Raw genomic sequence first — 24,795 nt, forward strand, 5'->3', positions numbered from 1 at the left:
TAAGGCAAGCTGCCGAACAAGACAAAGATAAAAATCTATAATCCCAAACACTGCAAAAGAAAAATATAAAATCTTGCTTATTTGATATGATCTGCACTGTGCAAAAGTTGGGACTGCGATTTGCCACGTCAAAGCTACATGGGCCTCCTATTCCCATATGCTAAACTCCAACGACGTCGCTTTATAGATCAGCCCACTGATTCACCAAAATTGATAGATTATAGAGAATTCTCAAAATGATTCCTCACCCAAAAAAAAAAAAAAAAAAAAAATCTAAATGAAAACTGAACCATATTTGGGTATTTTATATACAATTTTATTTGGGTATTTTTATATTAAAGGAAAAAAAAAACTGTATTTGGATATTTTCCTGATTTTTTTTTTTTGTGTCTTTTTCTCTCTAATACCTATGTACCTAGTATAAAATTTGCCAACCATACATGATAATCCCAAAATCTAAGACAAGCCCATTTCAATTCGGCTCCGATTCTATCAAACCCATCTCACAAGATTTCATTTTGACCAATTCCATGACCCCCAAAATTCTATTTCTGACAGCTTAAAACTCTCTCATATTTTCCTTCACTTTCCCGGGAAAATAATAAAATTTTATTTTTCCCAACATCCTAATTATGGCCGCAGCTCTCAGATCCAAACCCTACAAGGAAACGACGTCGTTGACGGTCTCTCAGTTCCGGTACTTCCTACTGAACTACATGCACGACGGTCGTATCGGCACGGCAGCTAGTTCTCACTGTGCGCATCGTACGAAGTGGGACGACCCTTACATGAACACCCCTTATCACTTCACTTCCTTCAAGCCCGTGTCTTTGCGCGGCGAGTTCATCGAAAAGGGTACCCAATTCTCCGATTTCAGTCGGAGATTCACTCAGCTCGACAAGAATTGGAGCAATAGGTGTGGTGCTAATGCTACTGTGTTGAGCTCTGATGGTGGGGACCCGAGGGAGGTGTGGTCTGGAGATGGGATTGTGATACGGTCGGGCAATTCGAGCATGCATGTGGTTCGTGGCGGCGGCGGCGGTGGTGGCGGCGGTGCGAGTGGCGGCTCAGGCGGTGGTGGGTTCGGGTCGAATTCGAAGGATGAGGCTTGGGGAGGGTCTAATTTGGGTAATAGTTTTCCCACGCCAAAGGAGATTTGTAAGGGGCTTGACAAGTTTGTAATTGGGCAGGAGAGGGCTAAGAAGGTGAATTGAATTTTGTTTACATTTAGTTTTTATTTTTTTTTATTTTGTATGGATTTTATGGTTTTTTCAATGGAGGAAGTGCATTTTGAGTACTCTTTAGCTCTTTTGGTTTATGCTAAAAATAGTGTCTTTATGATGATTGTTCTCTATCTCTTTTGGTTTTCTAGATTTTTGTGGAGCTTTCTGTGATTGCTTCTTTGGGGAGTGGCTTTGATTTCTTGTATGTATTTTAAGAAAAAGATAGTGTTGATATAGTTGCCAGAAATTTTCAAGTGGATAGATCCAAAGGATTATTTCTGTATTTTTAGAAGTGTGTGTGATAAGTCACTTATATTTATATTGCGATGATCGATGTCATGTGGTCTTGATTGCATATTCAGTGGTAGTATTGTGTTAATGTGGAGCAATTTTCTGTTTTCACAGTTTTACTAACTCAATTGCTTGAATACAGGTGCTTGCTGTGGCTGTTTACAATCACTATAAGAGGATATATTATGAGTCCCTACAAAAGTGGTTGGTTCCGTACCTTTAATATACATAAGTTGTAATATATGTCCTTCATTTCTTTTCTACATGTATCTACTAGGAAGGATATAGCATAATGTGGTTGCCATAAGAAGCTATTCCTACATTGCTTTGTTGTATATGAGGCCACTTTCATGAAAATAAAAATTGTGCAATGAAGTATGTGGGTTTGGCTAAGGTTACTCTTAATTTCCTCTAAACTTAGCTGCTGTTGTGCTTTCAGGCATGCTTTCACATGTGTATGGTGCTAGAGAAAGTACATGATTAATGATTGTGTCATCTTTAATCTTAGTTAGGAAGAGAATTAATATTAACTCCAATGCTCAATTTTATTGAGCATATACAGAGAATTGTAATGTCAATATCAATGATCTTCTAATTTTGTATAGTTTCGTATAGCTACTTTTGTCTTAGGTATGCTTCAATTCTTTTAAAGATCTGGTTAGTCCATCAGGGGTGAATGCCCCTAGACCACAGACCACCTAGCAACTGGTGCTGGTGGGTGGGGTCAGTTGCCCGTAGGTTTCACTAGCTAAAGGCAAGTCTAAAGGGCTCTTTTTTAGAAAGGTTCCCTGCACTATCCAAAAAATATATATATATATATATATATTTCAAGAAAGCTAAATCACCTAGCTGATGTTCATACCCCATTAACAAATAAATGTATCATCTCCTAACCAATGAAAAGCTGTCCTTAAAGATAAATTGATGCTATCATAGTCATTTTGTGATTAAACTTATCCTCATCAATATAAATGTATACAATATTTTACATTGGTCATATTTAAATTCTTCGCATGCCTATGTCATTGATGCATAAAATGAATGAATGAACTGATCACTCCATTTGCACCAATTAAATTGCTATAGATTTGGCATCACCGTCACCGCCTTGTTGGGCTTGTAGAAATTGATTGCTTGGCCTCCCTTTATGGGAATGATTCATAAATACCTTGGATTACAAGGCCAATAGTTGGTGTGTGAACTCTTTTTCCTCATCACTACAATTAACCATGGTTATTTGGCTTAGGTAATGATATCTAACATGTTACTACCATTTGGGAAGTTAGGTCGGCAGGAGATTCAAGTAACAAGAAAGTAGAGGAAATGGATGATGATAGAGTGGAACTTGAGAAGAGTAACATTCTTTTAATGGGGCCAACAGGCTCAGGTAATTTAGTGTAATCCTTTTATCAAAGTGCTTTCAAGTTTGTATTTTTTATGTTTTCACTATGCTAAAGATTGTTGATCTTGGTTTCATATTTTATGATTTTATCCATATAAAAATGCAAAAACTTTAGTTGATTTTGTTACTAGTCTAACTTGGTCTCAAATGCTATTTCAAGGACAGGGAAGACATTACTTGCCAAAACTTTGGCCCGGTTTGTGAATGTTCCCTTTGTTATTGCAGATGCAACTACACTAACTCAGGCAAGTTGATATGTCTTTGTTGTGCGTGTGTGTCTATATATATATATATATATATTGTTGTGAATTTTGCAAATGCTAAAATGCTTTTGGGAAGAATGTTATTTATGGTGAATGAAATTTGGAAAAAGCATGGTGGAAGTGGTAGGAAGAAGGGGAGAGTTATGATTGCAAATTTGGGACTTGAGGAAGTTGCAGAAGGGTTTTCTAAAGACATACACACACGAAAGGGGAAAAAAATTTGAGAGGGCTAGAGAAAGGAAAAGGTGACAGAATGTTTGGATTTTTAAGGGTGAGAAAGAAGAGGTTGATGTGGAACAGAAATATAGAGGAGTTTCAGCGAAGGAAAGGGTTTGGTAACTAAGAAAGGTGGAGAAAGTTGTTGTTGTTGTTGTTGTGTATTTTTAAATTAAAAAAGAAGAGAAAAGAAGAGATTGAGGGGGTATTTTAGTAATTTTGAATTTTAGCATGCTTGTCGTTGCTTTCTCTTTGATTTAAGTCTGGTTGTTTCACTTTTGCTCTACCACAGAAGCCTGATTTCCAAACCCTAACGTCCTCCTTCCTCATCCTTCTTCCCTGCTTTTTCATTAGTTCAACTCATTCCCCTGTCATAAACACATTTCTCATGTGCTTTCTCCTTTCTATGACTTTTTACAATACCATCATAAAAGTAACTTTTGCTGAGTAAAACAAATACTTTCTCAAAGAAAAAAAAGGGGGGTGGGGGGGTTGTTATAAAGAGTTTGGCTTGGGTTCCTTGAGTTGTAGAGTGAGCGTGGGTTCACTAGGTGAACCCACTCCTAAGTCCTAACCATCTGAGTTCAATTGCGATGGTAGTACTTCCGCTTTGTTTCCAATGTTCAATTCTTATTTTTGAGGTTGTTATGTTTCTAAGTTTTGCTTTCTTGTGGACTTTTTAGATTGATATAGAGCTTGTTTCACTGTGATTGGTGCATCACTCTACACTGTTTCAATCGCTACTATTGGTGGAGCACTAATAAGAAATTAGGTTAAAGGAGAAAAGGGCTGGAATTCGGTCTTTTTACACCACTTACAACCCTAAAGACCTGGGATACCTTCCAAATGTAAAGTGGTCCAAATCATCACATGCGTAGATTTATATCATCATTAATGTTTAATTTAGACTATGGGGGTAGTTTGCAATAATTCTCTTAAATTATAGGATCAATCCTTCAATTTAAAACATTGATGGGAGGCATTGCAAATTAATTGATAGTTTGGGATGATAAAGTGTAGATATTACAATTTAAAACCTTGAGCTACTCAAATCTTAGACATCTCCTTCCCATTCCCCTTTCCAATATTGGTTTTGGTTCAGCATCATCTAGAACTGGAAAACCATTGAGGTTTCAATCTCTTTTGCAATGCAACATTAAAGATTATGACATATTCCTTTAATGTGTTACACCAGAACTCTCTCTCTCTCTCTCACACACACATACACTCTTTTGAAGGATTCAAGTGAAACAATTTTTTAGTTTGAGCAAATCTATGTACAGACATGTTCTATTGTGATTAGTAATTACTGATTTGCCTTTTTTGGTTTGAAGTTTAGTTGCTATCTGTTAAGAGTTACAATGTGGTTGAGCAAAAGTATTAATGGGTCTTGTTATGTGCAGGCAGGATATGTAGGGGAAGATGTGGAGTCCATTTTATACAAACTCCTTACGGTAATTCTGACAAGCCTATTCACTTATTTGCATTATATATATATATATATATATTTTTTTTTTTTTTGAAATCTAATATATTCTGAAAATAAAAATAAAAATAAAAAGACGACATAAGGGAGAGTTGCTTTAGATGGTTTGGTCATGAGTAGAGAGCAATTAATGCACTAATGAGGAAGAGTGGGTTAATTCAAGTGGAGGAGGTGGAAAAAGATAGAGGATGACCTAATTTAACATTAGTAGAAGCAGTAAAAAATGATATGTCAAGTAAGGAGATGATAGAGAACGTGAGGAAAGAATACATGTGGTTTGTTGAGGATCCATAAACGACCTCTAAACTAAGGTCTAGTTGTTCTCTCTATTGGCATATGTGCATACTATAAAAATTATGAGCTCGCCTGCCAAAGAAAAAAAGAATAAATTCATGAGATTGTAACTTTCAAAGAAGCAAAAATTATCTTATATAATTAGAATAATATGTAAGTATATCACAAAGAAAATTCAAATGTCCAATTTACATTCAATTTCTTTTCTAGTAATAATTAAGTCTCTAATGTATTCACTATTGTACAACAATTTTTCACTAAGCTTTATACAGCTTACATGAAAGGAATATACTAAATCAATAAACTTTGTTGTGGTGTTAATTTAATCAATTCTCATAAAGCATGAATCAATAATGTTAAGAAAGTCTAAACGAGAAACTGAATCAATAACCTTCGTTGGGGTGTTAATTTAATTAATTCTCATAGAGCATGAAGTTTTTCAATGAATATAGACACAGACTCTATTTTATGATATAAAATGGTGTAAATATGCACCTCTATGCATATGAGGTGAATTAATGATTATGAATTATTTGCATGGGCATTTGTGTCTCAGGTTGCTGACTATAATGTGGCAGCTGCCCAGCAAGGCATTGTTTACATTGATGAAGTTGACAAGATTACCAAAAAGGTTTCCCTTTTTTTCTGGTCAATCTCTCTATCTCTTTCTGTTTTGAAGACCACTTCCATGCTCCTTTTTTATACTATTGACATCTTCCAATTATCCACTTTGCAGGCCGAGAGCCTTAATATTAGTAGAGATGTGTCTGGGGAGGGTGTTCAACAGGCATTGCTGAAGATGCTGGAAGGAACAGTAAGTGCACTTGTTATGTAAATTGAAGACATTAGTTAATTGATGGTCTCTTTTAAGTTACTAGAATGTATTTTATGCAATAGGTGTATGCAATGCTCCTTACATGTATGTGGGATCCACACACATAGATCCACATACATGGGAAAGTGATGTTGCATATACCTGTTACACGAGATACCACCTTGGGTAACAAGTAAGAACCACCAGGTATGTTGTCCTTTGAACATGATGGAGATGGTCTGGTACTATTGAGGCAGCCTCCGAGCCCTTCTGTAGAATATTATAACCTTGGCATAGATGAATGAATTAACTGATATGAGTTATCTAAACTTTTATTGGGTAGAGTGAATTTTTTACTTCTTTATGGTCTGATCTATGAACTTCCATTTGTTCTAGGTTGTCAATGTTCCTGAGAAGGGAGCTCGAAAGCATCCTAGAGGCGAAAACATACAGGTACAGAAGGGACTTGAAAGCATCCTTTTTTATACTATTTACATCTTCCACGTATGCACTGTTGTATTCTTTTCACAGATCAGATTAAGATAGTTTGTAACTATACTTGCTGTTATTTACTTTTCACAGATTGACACGAAGGATATTCTCTTCATCTGTGGAGGTGCGTTCATTGACTTGGAGAAAACAATCTCAGAAAGGTTAGCCCAATATAGAGATGAATCTTGTGGTATTTGTTATTTGGAGCTTCCTATTTTGTTAGAAATAATAATAATAAAGGTGATGAATAAATAACTTGGAAATGTCTGGCATTTGTTACAGGCGCCAAGATTCTTCTATTGGATTTGGTGCTCCAGTACGTGCCAACATGAGGGCTGGTGGTGTTACAGATGCTTCTGTTGCATCATCTTTATTGGAGACTGTAAGTGCACACCAGTCTTCAATTAACATGTAACAGCTAATAGCCTTTTTCTTTCCTTTTTTTTTTCATTAAAAGATTTCTTAACAAAAAGCCGTAGTTTAGCTAATGAGCTATAGCTCAAATGGCACCTCATTCCCTTGTAAGAGTAAAGGCAGAGGGTGAGGTCATGTATTCAAGACCCACAAGGTGCATGTGTAATAACCAATAAAAGAAGAAACCATAGTTTACTTAACTAATATTTTGCAGCGGTTTTAGATGTACATGTTCTAAAGCAATTGTTGTTTTGGCAGGTTGAAAGTAGTGACCTCATTTCATATGGTTTAATACCTGAATTTGTTGGACGATTTCCAATCCTTGTCAGTTTGTCAGCTCTAACTGAAAATCAACTTGTGCAGGTGATATGTTGTGATTTGTTTGTCTTGTTCTAAAAACTATTTTCTGTCTGACTGGCATTTATGTAACTGTACTTATTTTTATGCTGTTATGCTTTCTACTTTATGAAAAAGAGGATCAAATATGTATGGATCAAGAAGAGATATTGAAGAGAGATAACTGGGCAGACTCCAGTAAAAAACTCATGAATAAGATTCAACACATCTGGCCAGAATTTTTAGATACTTTTCCATTGGTTTTTGTTGGCTGTATCTGGTGGGAAATTATTTGTCTCATGTGATTGGTCCTTTTAAATGTATTTATGAAATTGCCATCATTATAATCTTTTTCTAGCCTTTTTATTCAACACAAGTCAATTTCCTCTGTGACTCTTAAAGGCAATGATCTTTTTGTAGGTTCTTACAGAGCCAAAAAATGCCCTTGGGAAACAATACAAAAAGATGTTCCAGATGAATGGTGTAAGTTTTTTTTCTGAGGCTCATCATTCTTCATATAATATTGTCTTGAACTCCAGCCATCCATTCAACTTGTTGAATTCTTGCTTGTTCATGTTAGACTTGCAGAATCCATTGCTCATTCTGTTTTCAAAAATGTTGCAGGCTTTTCATGATCTGCAAATGTGATCATCTTAAAGCCACATTGACATGAATTTTACTCATCTCAGGTCAAGCTGCATTTAACGGAAAATGCCTTGAGATTAATTGCTAAAAAGGCAATGTCTAAAAACACTGGGGCTCGGGGCTTGCGGGCAATATTGGAGAATATATTGATGGAGTCTATGTTTGAGGTATGCAATTTTTGCCTTCTCTGAAGATATTTCATGTATTGGATATATGCATCCTCCCACTCACAGCGTTTGCATACCACAAAGCTTTGAGGCCCCCACACTGTGAGAGGGAGGATGTATATCTGCGATGCATGTGCAATTTTTGATTTTGGTGTGAAGTTAATAGAGTGCAACAAGTGGCCAAAAAGGTCCCAGTCCATGTGTTTTTGTTCTTTGTATGGCAGTGAATTTTTTTTCTCCTAATTTTTTGCTCCATAAACATTAGGAATTATCATTTTAAGACAATGCAACTTATAACTTTTGAATCTTTTCCAGATTCCCGATATTAGAACAGGTGATGATATAATAGATGCAGTTGTAGTTGATGAAGAGGCTGTTGGATCCGAGGGACGTGGATCTGGAGCTAAGATCCTGTATGGAAAGGGTGCATTGGATCGTTATCTTTCACAACAAAAAGTAAAGGATTTAGAGGTGAGTAATTACATGGCAGGATATAACCTTAGCTATTATTTGACATTATCCACAAATTTTTTAATGTCTAACGATTTGATTTGGTGTTACAGACCACTGCAGAGGGGTCTGATGTAGAACCTGAAGTGGATATAGAATCTCCTTCTATTGTTGCCAGCATGTAACCTATGGTGAAATTCAATTGTATTCTCATCCTTTGTACATAATAATAAGTTGTACATTTATTTTTAATAATGATATAATATGCAATTGTACTTTATACTATAATCATCCAATGGTGTGCAGTGCTTGATTCAGTCTTGCAGCAACCACCATCAAAATGAACAGAGCCTGGTATATTTGATTGATGAAGATGTTGGCTTGTGCATATATATAAATGTATGTGCGTGTGTACATATTATATGTGCCCTTGAGAATAATCCAATAGCCATTTAATTTGTTAAGATAAGACTCCTATGATGTAACTAAATGTTTGCATAGTTTAACCAACAAAAAAAAAAAAAAACTAAATGTTGGCTTAGCTCATTGTAAAGGTATTTCACACCTAAGTCGTCGATTAAAAGTTAAAATGTTCTTTAGACTGATTATTCTTTCACTGTCGTGTGGTTTGCAGACCAACTACATCTAAAAATTGTGTTCTTTGTCCTTTGTATAAGGATGGCTTGGCTTAATTTTTCCTCCTATTTTGTTTAGGTAGCAGGTTTCTAAAATAAGTTTTTAATATATTGAAACCAATGAGAGTTAGGAATATTTAAATCCCATCGATTGGGTGAGGTGGTCGTTTTGTATCAGTGTAACTTCAAGATTTGTAATGGATTTTAACTCTCTACCTCTTAAACTTAATGTTCAATCAAAAATCAATGCACAATTGAGGACTAGTTTTTATATCTACCTACTGAATCACGAGAACAATGTCCATATTTTTGAGCTATTCAACCTTTAGATTGCATTATCACAACCTTTTAAGTGGGCCTTAAAATCATTGCCTAATGGGATGGAATGCATGCGCCACGTGTACTGCAGAAAAAAGTTGTAGATAGATTATAGAAACCCCAAGAACTTCCTATCATTTGTGCCATTTGCAAATAGTACTTGCATTTACATGTTACTTAGCCAACAAAAGCAAAATTATAAAAACAATGGTTCATGAACAATTCTGATCTTTATAAAAGAAACAAATAAATCCTTAAGTGAATAATGTTTTAGTATATGAATTTGGTGTCACACTAGAGAATAGAATTGTGATAAACTTGACGTGATATTGTGAAGTCTCTACTCTCTACTTCCAAAATCATATTGCAAAAAAAAAAAAAAATGAAAGAAAAAAAGAAAAAGGCATAGGGAGAATCCTTATTCAATCCATGTAATCATGTAGAGCAAACAAAAACGATCTGGCATCATTCATGCCTCTTACACTAGCTATATATGAGATATATATATATATATATATTGAATCCAGATAAATTTAGTTATTTCTTATAGACCCTACAATAAGGAGTTAGAACTGCCTAGCAGTAATTTAGGGGAACAAAAAAAAAAAAAAAAAAACCACCGCAAGATATAGATTGCCAGGTTTTTCAAACAAAAATTCCAAGTCAATGTTAAATTTAAAAGATGGAATTAAAAAAAATATAATCCATTATGACTTCTCTGAAATTTCATTAACCAGATCGGTTAGGAAAACTAATTCTATAGTAATATATGCCATAAATTTGTTACAATTGTGATGAGGTCCAATAATCACAAACTCAATAGATGATGAACTAGTATTACAGCTTAGTGATTGAAAATAAAATGTATATTACATAATAGAAAAAGATTTGACCAAAATCATCTCGTTTGAACAATAAAATATATAATAATAAATAAATAAATAAAGCCTTCTGTAGTAGAAGTAGATCTATTTTTTATTAAAACAAAAAAAGCTACACTAACAAAATAATTTTAAATTAAGATAAATTTTTAATAAATTTCTTAAAACTTTATACTATTGACATATATAGGACAATGGAATATGTTAATGATTATGATATGATCGAGGTATTGAAACACTTAATTGGAATAAACCACAATATTTAACCCAAAAAAAAAGATGCTTATGTGTTTGTCTTAACAGTTGAGAATCTAGTTTGCTTAAACAAGACATCCTTTTCTCAAAATGCATCTAATTCCCTTTTTTACCAAAAAAAAGAGACTAGAGAGACCCCCCACCCCCACCCCTTTTTTTTCAAAAGATAAAATGTAGATTTAAAAAGTGTTTTAGGGAAGATATAATATACTCTTGTGTGCCCTAAGGTCACAGCTCGAGGAACAAATAAATATGCAACTATTGTGGTTCCATACAATTTTCCTTAATACTTGTGTACAATTTTATTTTTCATTTTAAAAATTTTTTAAATACAATAGTATGAAAATCTTAACTTGTATCTTTAAGATACTTGTTAACAATAACTTAATTTATTTTGTTGTTGTCCTACTTAGGAATGACAAGAGGGCAAGATGAGATTGAATTAGGGGTTTTATACCCCTCTCTTTAGGGTAGAAAAACCCGCACAAGACCAAAGTGGAGTGGGACGAGGGCGAGGAGGTTGGCGATGTTTTGCTATTTAGCCGATTCTTAATGAAATGGATTTGACATTACAGAGATAGAAATGAAAGAGAACAATTATGAAACAAGATACAATTAGGAAAGTGCTAAGAATNCTGGCATCATTCATGCCTCTTACACTATCTATATATGAGATTATATATATATATATATATTGAATCCAGATAAATTTAGTTATTTCTTATAGACCCTACAATAAGGAGTTAGAACTGCCTAGCAGTAATTTAGGGGAACAAAAAAAAAAAAAAAAAAACCACCGCAAGATATAGATTGCCAGGTTTTTCAAACAAAAATTCCAAGTCAATGTTAAATTTAAAAGATGGAATTAAAAAAAATATAATCCATTATGACTTCTCTGAAATTTCATTAACCAGATCGGTTAGGAAAACTAATTCTATAGTAATATATGCCATAAATTTGTTACAATTGTGATGAGGTCCAATAATCACAAACTCAATAGATGATGAACTAGTATTACAGCTTAGTGATTGAAAATAAAATGTATATTACATAATAGAAAAAGATTTGACCAAAATCATCTCGTTTGAACAATAAAATATATAATAATAAATAAATAAATAAAGCCTTCTGTAGTAGAAGTAGATCTATTTTTTATTAAAACAAAAAAAGCTACACTAACAAAATAATTTTAAATTAAGATAAATTTTTAATAAATTTCTTAAAACTTTATACTATTGACATATATAGGACAATGGAATATGTTAATGATTATGATATGATCGAGGTATTGAAACACTTAATTGGAATAAACCACAATATTAACAAAAAAAAAGATGCTTATGTGTTTGTCTTAACAGTTGAGAATCTAGTTTGCTTAAACAAGACATCCTTTTCTCAAAATGCATCTAATTCCCTTTTTTACCAAAAAAAAAGACTAGAGAGACCCCCCACCCCCACCCCTTTTTTTTCAAAAGATAAAATGTAGATTTAAAAAGTGTTTTAGGAAGATATAATATACTCTTGTGTGCCCTAAGGTCACAGCTCGAGGAACAAATAAATATGCAACTATTGTGGTTCCATACAATTTTCCTTAATACTTGTGTACAATTTTATTTTTCATTTTAAAAATTTTTTAAATACAATAGTATGAAAATCTTAACTTGTATCTTTAAGATACTTGTTAACAATAACTTAATTTATTTTGTTGTTGTCCTACTTAGGAATGACAAGAGGGCAAGATGAGATTGAATTAGGGGTTTTATACCCCTCTCTTTAGGGTAGAAAAACCCGCACAAGACCAAAGTGGAGTGGGACGAGGGCGAGGGAGGTTGGCGATGTTTTGCTATTTAGCCGATTCTTAATGAAATGGATTTGACATTACAGAGATAGAAATGAAAGAAACAAAGATACAATTATGAAACAAAGATACAATTAGGAAAGTGCTAAGAAAGTGGAGAAAAAAAAAATATATATATATATATATATAAATATATTTTAAGATGGTATATATAATTTAAATATATATTAAATAAAAACACACATATTAAAAGTTTAGATTTCATTAAATTTTATTTCAAGTATAAGTTAAGCTCGTGCTCAATATTAAATAAGATTACATGTTTAAGTTTGGTTCGTTTTCTTGTCGAATAAGTTATAGCTTGTTCACGAACTATTTGATCAATTTGTTTTTTTTTTTTTTTCCATATATAGTAAAACCATGATTAAAAGTTTTTACTCATTCACAAATTTGTTAATCTTTACTATGAATGAACTGTTTAAATTATCAATAAACTACAACCCAAACTTATATGAATCTATTTACTAACTTTTAAATATAAAAATATAATATTTATATAGTTAAACTGTGCCTCAAATCATGGGCTTGATTGCAAACACATTATTATGTTTAAACTTTACTCGTTTAATAGTCGAGCTTAAATTCGGGTTTGAACTTAACTTATTTACTAAACAAACAAATAGAAATAAACATTTTTCTAAATAAGTTCAAATTAATCATAAACAGTTTAGTTTATATACTACCCTAATTTGGGGTGGGATGAGATGAGACGGGGTGAAAATACAGCCTGTAATAGATGAGCAAAACCTGTTCCCACTAGTCATTTTATTCTAGATGAAAAAAAAAAAAAAATCATCTCACACAAAGCATAGTGGATAGTCGACAAAGATATTTAGCCATATATATTTAGATTAAACTAGCATAAATTTTTTTTATCTTGTATTAAAAAAGAAGAAGTTATGCAGTAAAATTTATAATATTCTTAACATTTTTCTATTTGAATTACTTGTGCTTAGTAACATGTCTATTTGTAAGACCTATTTATTTAAATTTGTTTTATCTCTATCTCTAGCATTACTTAATTTTTTGGCCTTTTTAATTGTGAAAAAAAAAATGTAATCTAAATTTTTTTTAATATATACCAAAGATATTTATATATAAAAAAAAAAATTACTCCCCAAATTTGGGGCCTTTCTCTAGTAGGGGAGAAAGCTCTAGGCATTGGCCTTTGGCCTAGACTAGAGACTGAAATTTTGATTTGTTTAATATTTTTTTGGTTGCTCTTTCACTCTTTTATATTATTATTTTTCTATTACTTTATCCTTATTGTAAAGGTGCTTTAAATGTGGGCTTCAGTTAGCTTAGCTGATAAAGTTAGAAGCGGATGCCATAGTTTGCATTTGCAACTCTAAAAAAAGAAAAAAAGAAAAGAAAGAAAGAGTGATTTAATTTGTTATATATATATATATATATATATTTTGTTATTGTTGTAATCATGGACATGGTGACCAACCAAGGAAAAAAACCCAAAGAGTTTTCCAGGGATTTTTAAGAAAATAACCACTAATCCTAAACAATATCATTAGTTAGACAAACTTTCAAACTAATTTTATTTTTAACAATTCGAGTCCTCTGGAGTCGATTTTCCTGTGCATTCTCTATTTCGCCAGGAGCTGAGGCGGAGGAGTAGGTTACAGTACGCACAGAAATCGACTCCAGAGGAGACGATTTCTGTGTACAGAAATCGTCTCCTCTGGAGTCGATTTGTGTACATACAAATCATCTCCAGAGAAGATGATTTCTGTACACAGAAATCGTCTCCTCTGGAGTCGATTTCTATGCATACAAGTCGTCTCCTCTGGAGTCGATTTCTGTGCCCCTTTCAGATATCTCATCCCAATCTCTTCCATGGCAAAGGGGTGGCAGAGAGTCACGTGCACAGCTGGAAATCGTCTCCTCTGGACTCGATTTCTAAGAATTGTCCCATCCCTTCCACGTGTTGCCATCATGGGTCCCAACTGGGGACCTTTTTCCTTCTTACCTGGTCACACCTTTAGCTCCTTTTTGAACATATCAGCTCTTCATAAAACTCCTCTTCATAAACAAACAACACTCCTCTTCATCAGCTCTTCTTCCTGCTCTCTCTCACTTGCACTCACACAACACTCATCATCTCAGGTAATGTGATTATTTTGCTAGTTTTTTTTTTTTTGTGGTTTTTAGAATGCCTCAGGAATACACTGGGGATGTGTGATAGCAGATAAGGACATATGCATAATTTCTGACCGACATAAGGGTATTCAAAATGCAATTGCAAACTGGCCTAGAGACGATGATGGACGAGTACGAGTAGTTCACAGATATTGCCTTTGACATGTTGCTAGCAACTTCAACACGCATTTTCAGGATGCCACTTTAAAGTCATTGGCCTTGCAAGCAGGGTATGCTACTCAGGAAGCTAATTTGAGTTGTACATGCAACCTATTAAGGAAGCCGAGATCGAGGCCCTTAGGAAGAAACGGAGAATCGAGCGGCAAGAAAGTGATCTCGACTCATCCATCATGCCATACACATATCTAATGAAAGAGGATTTACAAATGTGGACCCAGCTATATGAGGTGGATACTGTTATGGGGCTATGAAACGAATGTCTCGGAGTGCTTCAATGGAGTACTCAAAGGACATAAGGGTATTCAAAATGCAATTGCAAACTGGCCTAAGACAATGATGACGAGTACGAGTAGTTCACAGATATTGCCTTTGACATGTTGCTGAGCAACTTCAACACGCATTTTCAGGATGCCACTTTAAAGTCATTGGCCTTGCAAGCGGGGTATGCTACTCAGGAAGCTAAATTTGAGTTGTACATGCAACCTATTAAGGAAGCCGAGATCCAGGCCCTTAGGAAGAAACGGAGAACCGAGCGGTAAGAAAGTGAGCTCGACTCATCCATCATGCCATACACATATCTAATGAAAGAGATTTACAAAAGTGGACCCAGCTATATGATGGTGGGATACTGTTATGGGGCTATGACAACGAATGTCTCGGAGTGCTTCAATAGAGTACTCAAAGGTGCCCGTGGCCTACCCATTGCTGCAATGGTTGAATTCACACACAGCAAACTTGTTGCGTATTTCCATGATCGACACAAAGGAATTACTCATGATCTCTTAAATGCCAAGGTATGGAGTAAATATGCTTTAGAAATCTATAGAAAAAAACCTGCAAAAATCTATTTCACACCAAATAGCAGCGTATAATAATCAGAATGGTATATATCAAGTAATTACTGCATACAACATCAATAGCTCTGGAGGGGGACACCATAGTCATGAAGTAAACCTAATAGCCAGAACATGTCGTTGTGGAAAGTGGCAAAATCGAAAGATCCCTTGTTCTCATGCAATTAAAGCTCTTCAGCACTTGGGCAAGATGGGACTACATATATTGACCCATGTTATATTTGGAGAACGCCATTCACACCTACTCACATCCATTTGTGGTGCCAATGTCAGATACATTGTGGAGGGATGTGGACGGTCCAAAGTGGGTGCCTGACCCAAACCTATTGCGGGCAAAGGTCGACCTGTGCATCTAGGATACGGAATGAGATGGATGGGGTTCAGCGAGAACCGGAAACCCAGAGGCCAGATTTCGACTTGAGGGANAGCACTTGCACTCACACAACACTACATTCAGCACTTCTTAAAACAAACAACAGTCTAATCTCACAGCTCTTCTCCCTCACTTGCTCACACAACACTCATCATCTCAGGTAATGTGATTTGCTAGTTTTTTTTTTTTGATGAAAAATTTTAAAACATATTAGGAAAATTTTGTTTTGTTATTTGTTAGTGTAAATATTGTGATTAAATTGTTAATATATTGTAATTTTTTTTGGTTACTTGCTAGTTTTTTTTGACACATTATATACACACATTTATAAGATCATGAATACTAAAAGATCATGAATTCATTATATACTTTAAGATCATGAATACATTATATACACACATTTACACTAACAAAAACACATTATATACTTTAAGATCATGAATACATTATATACACACATTATATTATGATGATTATGGGAATATTTAGAACTAAATATTGTGATATTACAACATATTGGAATTTGTTTTTATTAGTGTAAATATTGTGATTAAATTATTTGCTAAGTTTTTTTTTTAAATTAACATTGTGATTATTGGGAATATTTAGTACAAATATTGTGATTAATTATGTTATTACAACATATGGGAATATTGTTTTGGTTGTTAGTATAAATATTGTGATAATATGCTAAGTTTTTTTAAAAAATTACTATTGTGATGTATTGGGAATATTTAGTACTAAATATTGTGATCAATTATTAGGTATATTTAGTACTTTTAGGTCTTTATCATGGATATGAAATGGATTATGAGTTGATACCTAAGATAGTATTTGTAACAAAGATTTCAATAGATAACTGGTTGGTATATAATATTTTTGTTCATCATAACTTATTTGAATGGGTTTTGAAAGTCATGCCCCTAGAATGATTTGAAATTTTTAAAGAATATGAATTTGGTAATGACTATTTTTGTAAGATTACTAAAGGTGAGTATATGCAAATTTGGTTGAGGTTAGCATTGTTGGCATTTCATACGCAAAATTGTGATTAATGTTGATTGAGTTTTATGAATTTGTAACTAACACAATTGCACTTGATGATCTATAGGTTGACAATGATCCTTATAAATATATACTACGGTGGACCCCTTACCAATGCCAACCCTTATGACGGATCCTCATTTCAAGGTCCGGGTATGCAGTGCTACTATATGATGATACGCCGTAAACTAAAGACCCTGAATGAGCTGAAAGTAAAAATTATGGAAGAGTTGCAAGTGAACCCTGCTTTGCATGACATACATATTACTTTCCGTTCTCCATATGAAGTCCTCAATCAATGCATTAATTACAGAAATATGGAGATAACAGAGGACAAACATGTGAAATTCATGTTTAGTAAGATGCAGAAATGGAACAAACAGCAGATTTTGAGTTGTATGTCACTTTGAAGCCACGTGCGGAAGTCGGCGTAGAGGAAGAAATTGTACAAACAACTACATCTCTACAAGTTGCAGTCCTAGATGATCAATGCACCACATTGGGAGGCTATACACCCCTTTTCAAGGGACACTAGCAACAATTGAGAGCGAACTTGGAAATAGATATGAAGATCAATTTTATACACATCGAGGTGAATCCTCTACAGTTCCAGTAGTTGAAGATGAAGATGAAGACTGTTTGGGGAAGATCCTGACGATAGAGATGAGTACGAAGAGAGGATTGATAATGGTGACTTTGACAGGGTGTTGATGATCATGAAATTTCTCCAATTCCTGATGTTGATGATATGGCTGAATGTGATGAAGATATAATGCGGACGCTAATGTCAGAGTTTAGCATGTTACAAATACGACCCTTGTTTATGACCTCCTGCCTCATCATTTTATGAAAATACTTGGGAAAATATGGTTGATCCTGAAGTTGTTCAGCATGCATTTGTTCTTCTTGAAATGCGGACATGAATTTTGCGAAAGGGTTGTATTTGCGAATAAAGAGGCGGTGAAACGTGCATTAACAATTTACGCCGCAAAGCATAACAGAAACATTATCACTAGTAGGTTGACCAAAAGTAGACTGTCTGTGAAATGCGTCGATGAGTCATGCATATGGTACGTTGGGCAGTCGAGAAGCCTGAACATGTCTATGGATGGTCACATCTTATAGGGGTCCTCACAGTTGTACACCCCTTGCCATGGCCCTTGATGGTAGAATGATGAACTGTAATTTTCTTACAACAGAATTTGTTCCATTGTTGCAAGAAAAACACACGGCAACAATTACTCACCTCAGAGATTCATTAAAGGGAAGTATTATGGGCATAAGCTTTCTTACTATAAGATATGGGATGGCGAAACCAACGAGCTATTGCAAAGATATTGGGGATTGGAAAGTCTAAACAAAGGTTGAGAAAGTTATTGTTGCTCTTGATCAAGAACCTGGCACCCGTTAGATTCAACAAAAGCAGAGCTGTGGACTGTGTCATCAACATGGGCATAACCGTAGAAGATGTCCGCTTTCCCGTGGGGCTTCGACAAGCGGTAATGATCCAAACTAGGTAAGTGATGCTTTCATATAAAATGCCATTATGGACATCAATTAAATGTTGTTGCCTTGATTTCAACATATTTAAATTAGAAAATGGCTAGATATTAATTACTACTTTAATTTCGCAACATATTAATTTCTTCGATGAATACCGTATTGGCTTTGGCTACAGCTACATCGTTAAACTTAATCGTTTATATACTATAACGTAATTGGGATGGGATACCTCAATTGTTCTGCTAATTACTAATCTCTCTTAATATATACTTTTTTAAGTGATGGAATTGAAATTAAAGGAAAAACATGGGATAAAGATATATGGAGAAGAAAGATTTTCCACCATTTCAACGGCATCACGCTCTTCCTTTAAGGCTGCCAACATTACAGGGAAGCCTGCAAAAGTAAATAAAAAATATTATAAAACGCAATCATGGCACAAAAACTAATTCACTATATCATACAAGAGAGAAGCATTCACCCATTGCCCCAAATGCTAGTTGGGCACCACGACTTTCTGCCACAATAGCCTGAAGCTCAATCATGGCACTCCTCCGGTCCTCAGCCAGTTTACCATTGCTTATATGGTCTAGCAAGCGCTCAACATAGCTATCAATACAAAGCACACAGAAGATTGATTACAAAAGGCAAATACTTCTCCAGACAAATAAAACAGTGATACATGATAATAAGAAATGAAGCAAAGAACGCTTTAGAATATTCAGGACATAAGAAATGTAGTTGCAAGAGAGGCAAAAGGTGGCAACTAAATTGCTTTGAGAAAACAATACAGTAGAAAACAGGCTACCAACTGCATAAACCAGCTAAATGCATATTCCTCAAAAATTCCTAACAGAACCAATGTATTTTTACATTAACCACCTATTCCAATGAGATGATACATTATTTTCAAATGCCTAACTTCTTCTGAGTTCAGACACATTACAGTAATGATCCCTCTCCAAACTCTAATGAAGGACCAAAAACAAAACAGGATAACAATTTTATTAAAAAAAAAATGCATAATACGAGAATGCAAAGTGTGTCTGAGTCATAAGTCATAAACCCTTATTTCTCAAAAACAAGTTCTTCTAGAATTAGTTAAGACAGAAAAAGACTAAAGTCGTATCTGGGTCATTTTCAATTTCTTCAAATTTATAAATATCATGAACATAAAAGAGAACTTTACCTATCTTCATTTGAACCAAAATTCTCATTGCCAAAAACGAGCCCAACAACCCCTTGCACAATCATTTCAAGCTCAATTACATCCAAACATAATATAAAAGGCACAACCACAAAATCCATTCAATCATAAATTGGCTCAAAATCAAATGGCAACAACCCTCACACTAAAAAAAAAAAAAAAAAAAACCCATTCTGCCCATGACTTGTACATAATCAAATCATACCATTGGTAGAGAAAAAAAAAAAAACTATTGTGCCCACCATTCATTATAAACCCATATACCGAAATTTTAGAGTTTGCAACTTTAATATATGCTATAGATGACCATATGAAAAGGGTTTTAAGGTCTAACCATACAATTAAAAGCCTAAAACATTAAAACGATTATAATCAATTAGTCACAAATGATAAAAATTTACAACTATTAGAACATGCATTAGAGAGAGAGAGAGAGATAGAAGTGACCTTGTAGCCAGATACCAAATCCATGTTGTTGGGTCACCAAATTGCAAGAAATCCTAAAACAACAATAACCAAAAAAAAAAAAAAAAAAAAACCCAAAAGAATCAAGGTATTATTGGAGCTGGTTTGACTTTGGAAGAATCATGATCATGCACATAAACAAAATATGGATGCTTTGAGTGTCAGACTCTGTGACTTGCTGCACATTGAGTCCACCAAAGAGACAATTACAAAAATGGACACTTGAGAATTTGACAGGAAATTAACAGTAAGAATTATTGCCTTCCAAGTTCTTTCCTTTCAGTTCCATAAATCCGAACAGTTGTCGTTAAAGAAAGTGTCTCTTGTGCAACCTACATTTGAAAAGGAAATGGAAATAAGCATACAAAAAGATTCTTCAAGTGTCAAATTTTTAATAGCAAGATCAGTTTTTCGCCTATACTTCGTTAGCAGCAGCAGTGTACTCTTGGATTAACTTTGCAGCTCTCTTTTGGTACCTGTTAACTAGAACACCAGAGCAGGTTTGACAATGCCATTAAACAATCAAGAGGCTAGTAAAAGACCCCCTAATAAGCAGAAAGCAAAAATTCTCAGTGCAGGAGGAAGCAATAAACATTGAAGTTTAAGCATATATACAATGTCCCAATCAAAGCCAAAATTTAGAATTAATAACCCTACAGCTATTGATTCAGAGAAGATCCTCTATATAACAAAAGATGAAGATGTATACAAGAATTTAGATGCAACTTTTCACATTACACAATAATTTATTCCTCTTCATCTAAATTGTTGAGGACATGAACAGACCAAAAAGAGATCTTGTAGCAAATAATAAGAGAGGACAGCAACTTGATAGTTAACAATAAATTATTCTGGATAAGGACAACTTGAATACACATAAAGATAATCGATACATCACTTTGTTTTTTATATAATATAGATTTTAGTGGAAACACAAACTCAATTTTTAAAAGACTAATGTGATACGCCTGTCAAGTTTAGAAAGAGTACAGCTTTTGCGTTTGATGCAGATGGGGTGCTCATCCTAATGCATTTTACGTTTATGTTGTCTCTTATAATGTTTGGTAGGTGGGGGAGGGGGTACTGCATCTCCTTGGTGAGGCTCCTTGCGTTGCTGCGAAGATGGGAGTTACAACCAAACAATGGATTAGATGAATTATAATAGCATTAACAACAATTACTCAATATTCATTACATTAAATGAGTTGTCATACCGTGGGGCCAGTCTTGTGTGTCCTGCTTTGTGACCACCTATCCCACAAGGAGGTGCTTTTGTTGTGCGTTTAGGTCGACCTTGTGGGGGTGACTGTAACCCAACAACTACCTGCTCAGTCTCAACATGCACATCTAGCATATTTGCCTGACTCCCAACAACTGAAGATCCTACAACTGCGGGGGAGGATAGTGTAGCAGATGAAGTGTGAGTGAGGCCCGTAGTCATTGGATCTATATGCAGTCTAGGAGTGGGCATGAATGACATGGAGTGACTATGGGGTGGTACATGGTCTATATGACCAATGCTGTACGAAGGGGATTGAGTGTGCATGATAGGTGGCGGCTGGCTGAAATCATAGTCAAGATCAAAGGATGGCGGAGTAAATGAAAGATGAGTGGGGTCAAAAAATGTACGTGGGGTGTGTGAAGGGATCTCGGGGTGAGAAGATGCATGAGCAGTGGGTAGAGGGATCTCTAGGTCAGGAACTGCATAAGCAGTACGTGGGGGGATATCTGGGGAAGGAGATGCATGTGGACCTGGAGGGAACTCTGGGGCAAGAGATGCATGTGGGGGTGGAGGGAACTCTGGCATAGGGGATGCATGTGGAGGTGGAGGGGGATCCGACCTACTGACAACCTGATGGGGTGCACCATGCTAACCATGGCTATGGCTGGCACGATTTGAGCTCGTGCTTGGTCGTCCAGTATCTTCTGTTGCATCTGGATTTGCCCTATCAGTCTCTTCCAAGGGAAGTTTGGCAGTTATACGATGAAGGCGTTCCACATATTTAAGTACAGCTAAAATATGTTTGTACATGGGACTGCCTACTGGATATTGCGTCAACATTTGCTTGTGACTTGCAACCTGCAAGTACAAAAATACAATTAGTACATCTAACAAAAAAATTATGATACGCAACAAAAATTGAAAAGAAAGGTCGAAGCGATTACCATAATAAGAAGTGAAGCGGAAGTGTGGTCGACGAACCTCCAAGTCACCCTATCATACCAACCGAAGTATGGATGAGTAGGTGACATATCACCCTGTAGTCGTGCTCCATGACATAGAGATTGTGCTCGACTATTCCATACTCGGATATGGCCATCATGTTTGTCCCTCCAATTCACCTCTATCTTCCCCCTCAGGTCTATGTCATGAAGGGCGTCATCAGTATCAACATATGGGGGGATTTCTTGTACCATCCCAAACTGACGAACAACACGCTCCGGTGTATGTTTCTCTACTAGCCAAAAGCATACAAGCGGCACCTTCGCTATCCATACATCCCTTCCTGCGACACAGAACGGAGGCAAGTGGGCTAAGTCATCCTGATATGGCTCCCACACCACCTGAAATAACCAAATAAAAGGGCAGCACATTATGCAATGTTCCATTATTTTCGACTATGAGTTATTTTACAAGCAGTAAATACAATAGTCATAAACAATAGAAGGAACACAATTTGGGTGCCTGGTTGGGACGCATACAGTCTAATAGCTGACGGTACCGAACCAGACAGATTTCTTGGGGGCTATTTTTCGTGGTCATGACCCACACAGTCCTACAATTAAGAAAGAGAGAGTCAATACTTGGAATTGAGAATTTAAAGTAATCAACAACAATAAATGATGGGCAATCATAAATTTAACATTACATACCACTAACTTTATACCAAATAATGATTATCTAAACATATGATTAGTGGTGGAGCTAAAAATTAATAACACTTGTATTATACATCAATAATAACATGACCTCAGTAGTTGTAAAACGATATATAAAAATAAATAAAAATCCTATTTATTTTCAAGATGTGTATAATATCAAGGTTAAAATTTTATTTTCTATGTCTAACAATATGTCATGTCGTTTAAAATTATGGAATTATTTTCAATTTTCAGAATCGGTTAAGGAAGAGACTTACTTAATGGACAGTGGAGAAGGTGCAAATGGTGGGCCATATGCATCATCTGGTGGGAGGTCCTCCTTCCTTGGGCACAAAAAAGGGAGTCTAAACCATGCCCAATACTGAACCAGTAGCAACGCCCCACCAATCTGATTGGCACCACTGTCGGTGGCCCTGCATAACTCTCTGTACAACCATGCAAGGCAAGCGCTCCCCCAACTGTACTGAGGTGGATTGCGAAGGTCCCTCAACATCTGCACCCACATCATATGCATCCTATCACCAGACTTGTCGGCAAAAATTGTGTCTGCCAATAGTGTTAGAATATAACACCGTGCATATTGATGCACAACCACCTCTGTTGCATCATTAGGCAACCCATGGTCAATTTTTTCTAGTAGCTTGTTAATTAAGATCCTTTGTCCTTTAAGCACATTTCTAGTAGGAGGAATTCCAAGCATATCCTGACATTCAGCTTTCCATGTCAGGTTAGTTACTCCAACAATTGCATCACCATCTATTAGAATCCCAAAAATAACTTCCACATCTTGCAATGTGATTGTTGTCTCACCACATGGTAGGTGGAAGGTGTGGGTTTCAGGCCGCCATTGCTCAACTAAAGCCGTTATCAAATTATTATCAATCTCCCTACATGTAGTCCTATATAGCCCAATTAATCCAACTCTCCTGACAATGTCAATGACGCGATCATCCACCACTATGGGGCGTCGTTTTCTGAGCTCATCATTACGACCACGACATTTCAATACCCCTGGATCCTGCACATGATAGAACCATAGTGATGAGATGCAATATGTCATAACCTTTGTATATGTGATTGTAGCTATTGATCCCAAAAAACAAAAATAAAGCTGTTATGAAGAGAAATTAAAATATCATCCCAAAAAAAAAGCAACAACGGGAGCAAAATAAAAGGATGCAATGCACTTGATACATTTTATAGAATGCTAGTGCACAGTGCAGAGCTATCAAACATTTACTACATTGATAATTAATAACCAAATATTATTCATGTAATATTTAATTATAAAAAGACCCATTTGAAATTATTATCTTGTCCCATACATACAAAAATTATATTAAATTATATTAAAAGAGTTAATCTATTATAAGCACAATACAATCAAATTTACAACTTCCTAAACACCGATTGCAAACATATAAAACCAAAATTTTTAAGGACAATTATGATAAATAAGCAGCAAGGGTTATTGGGGCCTTATCACAAGAAATCCTGCTACCACAAACAGTGGAGGAAGTGGAAGCTTTGACTTGTCAATGTAAAATTGTGTTTGCCAGCAGTGCTAGAATATAACACCGTGCATATTGATGCACAACCACCTCTGCTGCATCATTAGGCAACCCGTGGTCAATTTTTTCTAGTAACTTCTTAATTAAGATCCTTTGTCCTTTAAGCACATTTCCATTAGGAGGA

The 24,795-nt window shown here is 35.2% G+C and overlaps 4 protein-coding genes across 4 annotated transcripts; 1 reads left to right on the forward strand and 3 right to left on the reverse strand.

Annotated features, from left to right (window-relative positions):
• The first annotated feature begins 392 nt into the window (after positions 1–392).
• LOC112020904 (CLP protease regulatory subunit CLPX1, mitochondrial) lies at positions 393–8,865 on the forward strand. Its single transcript, XM_065774993.1, has 15 exons — positions 393–1,205; positions 1,657–1,718; positions 2,801–2,901; positions 3,082–3,165; positions 4,803–4,849; positions 5,732–5,806; positions 5,912–5,989; positions 6,386–6,442; positions 6,572–6,642; positions 6,764–6,863; positions 7,154–7,258; positions 7,652–7,714; positions 7,921–8,043; positions 8,359–8,514; positions 8,607–8,865. Exons 1-15 carry the CDS (start codon positions 633–635, stop codon positions 8,676–8,678), a joined length of 1,767 nt encoding a protein of 588 aa, XP_065631065.1. The 5' UTR covers positions 393–632; the 3' UTR covers positions 8,679–8,865.
• A 9,954-nt stretch (positions 8,866–18,819) lies between these two features.
• On the reverse strand, positions 18,820–20,187 carry LOC136068166 (golgin candidate 6-like). Its single transcript, XM_065774929.1, has 3 exons — positions 19,735–20,187; positions 19,027–19,154; positions 18,820–18,941 (listed from the first exon to the last, which is right to left on the reverse strand). Exons 1-3 carry the CDS (start codon positions 19,851–19,853, stop codon positions 18,820–18,822), a joined length of 369 nt encoding a protein of 122 aa, XP_065631001.1. The 5' UTR covers positions 19,854–20,187.
• Positions 20,094–22,779, reverse strand: LOC136068167 (leucine-rich repeat extensin-like protein 3). The gene is made up of 6 exons (XM_065774930.1): positions 22,384–22,779; positions 21,432–22,297; positions 21,208–21,331; positions 20,479–20,549; positions 20,200–20,252; positions 20,094–20,101 (listed from the first exon to the last, which is right to left on the reverse strand). Exons 2-6 carry the CDS (start codon positions 22,022–22,024, stop codon positions 20,094–20,096), a joined length of 849 nt encoding a protein of 282 aa, XP_065631002.1. The 5' UTR covers positions 22,025–22,297; positions 22,384–22,779.
• Positions 22,088–24,241, reverse strand: LOC112013038 (serine/threonine-protein phosphatase 7 long form homolog). Its single transcript, XM_024045432.2, has 4 exons — positions 23,358–24,241; positions 22,904–22,994; positions 22,384–22,782; positions 22,088–22,297 (listed from the first exon to the last, which is right to left on the reverse strand). The coding sequence occupies exons 1-4, from the start codon at positions 24,158–24,160 to the stop codon at positions 22,088–22,090; spliced, it is 1,503 nt and encodes a 500-aa protein (XP_023901200.1). The 5' UTR covers positions 24,161–24,241.
• Positions 24,242–24,795: the final 554 nt, after the last annotated feature.

Source organism: Quercus suber, unplaced genomic scaffold, assembly GCF_002906115.3.
Source record: "Quercus suber isolate HL8 unplaced genomic scaffold, Cork oak 2.0 scaffold_102, whole genome shotgun sequence".
Lineage (NCBI taxonomy): Eukaryota > Viridiplantae > Streptophyta > Magnoliopsida > Fagales > Fagaceae > Quercus > Quercus suber.

Excerpts from the sequence above, each read along its gene's own strand:
- LOC112020904 (XM_065774993.1), top strand. The coding sequence starts at position 633 with ATGGCCGCAGCTCTCAGATCCAAACCCTACAAGGAAACGACGTCGTTG. Across the intron at positions 6,643-6,763 it reads GAGAAAACAATCTCAGAAAG|GCGCCAAGATTCTTCTATTG; the intron begins GTTAGCCCAATA and ends CATTTGTTACAG. Across the intron at positions 7,259-7,651 it reads CTGAAAATCAACTTGTGCAG|GTTCTTACAGAGCCAAAAAA; the intron begins GTGATATGTTGT and ends ATCTTTTTGTAG.
- LOC112013038 (XM_024045432.2), bottom strand. The coding sequence starts at position 24,160 with ATGACATATTGCATCTCATCACTATGGTTCTATCATGTGCAGGATCCA. Across the intron at positions 22,783-22,903 it reads ACTGTATGCGTCCCAACCAG|GTGGTGTGGGAGCCATATCA; the intron begins GCACCCAAATTG and ends TGGTTATTTCAG. Across the intron at positions 22,298-22,383 it reads CCGCTTCACTTCTTATTATG|GTTGCAAGTCACAAGCAAAT; the intron begins GTAATCGCTTCG and ends TTGTACTTGCAG.
- LOC136068166 (XM_065774929.1), bottom strand. The coding sequence starts at position 19,853 with ATGGATTTTGTGGTTGTGCCTTTTATATTATGTTTGGATGTAATTGAG. Across the intron at positions 19,155-19,734 it reads TTTGGTTCAAATGAAGATAG|CTATGTTGAGCGCTTGCTAG; the intron begins GTAAAGTTCTCT and ends TTGTATTGATAG. Across the intron at positions 18,942-19,026 it reads ACTAGCATTTGGGGCAATGG|GCTTCCCTGTAATGTTGGCA; the intron begins GTGAATGCTTCT and ends TTACTTTTGCAG.
- LOC136068167 (XM_065774930.1), bottom strand. The coding sequence starts at position 22,024 with ATGCCAGAGTTCCCTCCACCCCCACATGCATCTCTTGCCCCAGAGTTC. Across the intron at positions 20,550-21,207 it reads CTGCATCAAACGCAAAAGCT|GTTGCACAAGAGACACTTTC; the intron begins GTACTCTTTCTA and ends TTTCAAATGTAG. Across the intron at positions 20,253-20,478 it reads GAAAGGAAAGAACTTGGAAG|GATTTCTTGCAATTTGGTGA; the intron begins GCAATAATTCTT and ends TTGTTGTTTTAG.